At 38.5% G+C, this 4,951-nt stretch overlaps 1 protein-coding gene across 1 annotated transcript; it reads right to left on the reverse strand.

The window, feature by feature from the left end:
• Positions 1-791: 791 nt before the first annotated feature.
• LOC149022012 (uncharacterized) lies at positions 792-1,217 on the reverse strand. Its single transcript, XM_089147517.1, has one exon. It carries the CDS (start codon positions 1,215-1,217, stop codon positions 792-794), a length of 426 nt encoding a protein of 141 aa, XP_089003643.1.
• Between the last annotated feature and the right edge of the window lie 3,734 nt (positions 1,218-4,951).

Below are 4,951 nucleotides of genomic sequence, written 5' to 3' on the forward strand. Positions count from 1 at the left end.
CATTTTAAATCCTTAGATTCATGTAACCAAACAGGCCCTAAGTCCCTCACCAAACCCAGCCAATCCAAACCAAAAATCTGGTGTTTTCTCCATCTGGGTAAGCAAATTCTAAAACCAACTGATCACTTTAATGTCATCGACCATAAAGAAGGAAAAAAGAAGTCAGACTAATTTTCTCCAAACTTCCATCATCTTTGTACTAAAATTTAATGAACTTGATTTAATCTAAAACTCTGAAATCAGGATAAAAGACGAAGCCGAAATCAGAGTTCTTGTTCGTTCTTCTTTCCCTCGATTTTGGTATTTAAGATGTGTGTGGGTTTGTTCGTTTGGTCCCGTCTGTGGTTCGGTCGAGAAATCAAAACCGCCCGGTTGGCTTTACTTAGGTCATGAACAGAAGCACATGAATTTAAAATCCACGGTTAGGATTAAATTAGATGGCGTGGCCATCATCCAACGGCCGGCTGAACTGTTCTGGCGCATTAATTACACTTAGACTTGTAAAGGACCTGGGATGAGAAGTGGTTCTTTCACTTTCTCTCTTTTTCGTTGGGTTCTCAACTTCTCATGATTAAGTCAACCTGGAAGAGAATTAAAGTTTTACAAATAGGAAGAAGAAGAAGAAGAACAGAGCATACCCTGTCTTCCACTCTTTCTCTCTGGATTGGGGGTTACAAGGAAATGATTAATGCAAAAGCCTCTCTATTTCATAATCTAAGTACATAACTATCTGCAGGAGCTATGAACAAAAACACAAGAAAACATCGATTAAGGAGAACCCAAGCATCAAATCAAGCATCAGGCCTAACAGAATTAGCTTGAGAGTTGTTTGATTTACGAGTGATCACTGTATAATAGGCACCCATTGCTAGAAGCACTACAAATGCAAAACCAAGGACAATGGCAGCAATCCCACCAGCACCCACTCGGCTTCCACTCGTCTTCGACTCGGATATCTTGCTTTCATGAGCTTCAGTGGCAAGTGCAACAGCTGCAGCAGAGGGAAATGTTGTGAGAGGCACAGGTGCGCAGTCAGATTCCACACAAGGTTTTTGAAAGTTGGGTTGTTGGTTACTGGGGTGGAAGAAGTCATAAGCTTCTGGAGTTAGAGCAGTGGGATTCTCATAACCAAGCCCATGAGGTGCTCGACCTTGTGCGTAAACCAAAGAGATCAGAAGAGCAAGAAAAGAGAGGAAGAAGAGAAAGACAGGTGACATTGCTTTGGAAATTGAGGCTTTACTTCTCTGCTGTACTTAAAAATGTAGTGCTTGGATTTGAATGAATTGTGAAGTTCATGAAAGTTTGAGATGGGTTTTTATAAGAGCTGAGGAAGTGGATTTTGCTTGGCCATGAATTTTTGGATGCTTAAGAGTTAAGACACTCTGAAAAGAAGGACAACATTATGAGCAGCTTCTTACCCATTATGAGTAATTATTTTCCATAACTCCCCTCACCCCATCAAAGGTCAACCAAAACAAAAATTTTGATGAACCTGGATCGGCCGATTCATAGTGGGTTTCTAGGATTCGAGCCAATTTTAAATAGTAACAAGTTAGTGAAATAGTGTTTACTGCAAGTAGAGGTTCCTTGATTTGCCTTCTTGTGAGATCTGGAATTGAAATGGCAACCAACCTACATTGGGTTAACAAAATGATGGCTTAATTTCTACTTGATTGCCTTGACAAATGAAACAATGATGAAACCAATAGAGGTTAAAGTAGCATCAATGACTAATTGCTTGCTACTTGCTCTTATTACAACCTTAATTACTTGCAATAAGCAAATTTTGATTACAACTCATAGTAGTTACTATGTATACCAACCACATGTCACATCCTGCTTGGAGGCATTGAATAACATAATTTTTTTTATGCCTTCAATAATGAGAATAGGGCAAATAATTTGGGGGAGTATGAATACATGAATGTGTATATTATAATAAACTGATCAGTTCTAAAATGGGTGAAGTAGTAAATTTTTGTTTTTTTAATTTGAGAATTCATCATTGAAGAGAATGGGGTAGGGGTGGAGAGTAGAATGAGGTCGGTCCATGCTCGCTTCTTGGAGCAGCAAAGACTATAAAATGCTTGATGTGTTAGACAAGTTGTGATTATAATGGGCGACCCATTGATATTCTCTATGTCTTGGCGAATAAGTCATTATGTAAGGTGGTGATTCTTCGTGAACCAGCGCATGCTAGGCGGAAATCAATGCGCAACTCTGGCACCAGGCCCAGGCCCCCCCACCCCCCCATCAGTCATATATCACGTTTGTTGTCTTCAGTGTCCTCTTCCGGCCTCTTTATCTCTCTGGTCCCCCCCCCCCCCCTAACTCTAAGGCTATCAATATTGCAAGCCCAGCCCAGCAAGCTCGACTAGAGCCCGGTTCATTTCGTAATAGACCGGTCCTGATGTGGGGCTCTTATCCATCAGTCCAATCTTGCTCGATGTTCTGTTCACAAGAAGGACCGGTTTTTGAGTCCTGAATAGACCAAGATACTTTACGAACATCTTTTGAATAGATCAAAATTTGGAATCAAAAGGCTTTAAATTAAGTAGAACGAGTACGGGATATCTAATGTGTAACGTAAGTTTGTGATTGGATGGATAATTAGATGGTTAAACTTGATTAAAATGATATTCCATAAAGTGATTATTTTAAGTACATACGTTCAGTCATAAATAAAAGATGTGATATAGAGGAATAACGTTTCCTAAAGAATTAAAAACAACGCAGATGAAGTATAGAGGTGCGTTTAGAATATTGTGTCAGGAATTCCAGGAACGTGTTGCGACCACGTTATAGTGCAAAGTGTTGTTGGACTCAAAGGAAAATTCCATAAACTTGGTGTTGCAGAAATAGGGATGTAGGATAAGGTAATGAATGATCCCAATAGAGTTGTTTTTTTTTTTTTTGTTACAAAACAATGCCTGTCGGCTTTTGTTAAAGTGGTTTAAGAGGGTGGGGATTTAAAGTTACAAAACAATGCATGTCTGCCTTTAGTTAAGTGTAGTGGCCATGCTACTTTTTTAGGTTTTTGTACCATGTTGAGAACTTCAGGGATGTTGCACCAGATTTCCGCTAGAGTTGTTCTAGCTAGGAGTAACTTCAATAAGTGTTAAGTCATGAGAAAGTTGATTGAAGTGGCATGTCATGTTCAATGCAGGCCCTTAAATACCCCTATACGAAAAAATGATTTTATAGAGATTAAAAGAACTAAAAAAAACTAGGAGCAAACATAAGATAATTTGAAAAAAAAGTGGTGAAAAATGATATGCATAACTTAGGCCTTGTGTCTAATATAACTTCCAAAAGAACTTACGGAAATGCAAAGATCTATATAATCAACCCCATTTAGTTGGAACATTGCATGTTATTATTGTTATCAAACTTGAATAAGTGATTACAAATGCGGTCAACATTGAAGAGCTGAAAAGAAAAAGAAGAAAATAATCAACGTAGCATATATCCCCTCATCAATCTTTTATTCCAACATATAACTCCTAATCCTCCTGTGTTTACTGTCCATACATATAAAATTTTAGATGACAAATTTTTTGAAGCGATGAAAAGTTTTTCCTGAATGATTGACCATGAAAGAGTGAATTGCTTGAGCAATAAAGTTTAATGGGTCTCCTTGAGTCCTTATAATGCTGACAGACAAACCAACATCAAAAGGCTTCAGGACACTCACCTTTTGACAAAGGGAGCTTTTAAGGACGGTCACCTTTTAAACAAAGCTTTGAATTTCAGATGTCTAGAATCCTGGTGAAGTGTCTTCTCTTTCTTTTCTCAGATTCTGTATCCAGTAGAAGATTTTCTCTTGATTTACATAATTTAACACTCAATTCTTCCTTTATTTAAAAATAAAACAAAGTTAACATAAAAAGCTTATTACCCAGTGTTGTTGCAGAATCCTGTTTGGTAGTGCAAACGAGCAACCTGCAAAAAAGTGTACTCAACCGGGTTGGTCGAGGTACATCTCCGACGAGCAAGATAGTAAGGGATCGAATCTGTTGAATCTTAGAAGGAATAAAGTATTCACGATTGCTTACCTTCTTCTCTTTCCCTCTATCCTTTATATAGGTATTAGGATGTATACTTCTTTAGTGATTGAGTCCCACTCATACTATTATTGGAGGTTTTGTCTAGCTCAAACTCTTAAGTCTTGTTCGGGCTCTTGAGTCTTGTTGGGACTCCTTCTGTTGAGTTCTCCTCGGTCCTTTTTTTATTTGTTCGGTGGTTTGTCAAGAATAGACCTCTGGTCGTTCTCGATGAACGACCTTTCTTCATTCATCATGGTCGACTCATTTTGTTAGACCGGTTTATCAGACCGAGTATTGGTTGAGCCAAACCATGGTCGGCCCTATCTAGATACTTCACCATTAACATAAGCCCTCGAGTCCCTTTTGGCTGATAGTCATATGTTCAGCCCGAGGGACTATTTTATCTTCGTTCTCTATATGTGTGTTCGGTGGAGAATTGTGCTATAGTTTCCGTACATGTTTCACATTTGTGAAAATCGAAGCTTCGTATTTAATGTTAGCCGCCTTTTGCATGCATAACCTCCTTGAATCTCGCGATATGCTCCACGTGTCAAGATGTGCGTCACGTTTCATAATTACACGTTGGACATTTAAAAGACCCATTGTCTTAGCCGTTCGTTCATTTAATGTGGTGATCGTTGAATGAGTATCTTTAGGATACCAAAAGGCTTTTCATTTGGATCGTTGAAGAAGAAAGGATTTAACCTCTTGGATTGGAATCTTTAGAAAAGTTCTTTTAAATACTCTTTTCCTCTTTTCTTCTCCATTTCATTTATGTGTGTACGAGAGTGGGGTTCACAGCTTTTTTGGAGGAATAGTCCCTTATTCTTTGGTTTGCTGACTGCTTGATTTCTTCCGAAAATTTCGAAGCAAGCTTGGAACCAGTAAGTTTTTTTCTCTCCTTT

Source organism: Hakea prostrata, chromosome 3 (genome assembly GCF_041222555.1).
Source record: "Hakea prostrata isolate BN-2017 chromosome 3, UWA_Hpros_2, whole genome shotgun sequence".
Lineage (NCBI taxonomy): Eukaryota > Viridiplantae > Streptophyta > Magnoliopsida > Proteales > Proteaceae > Hakea > Hakea prostrata.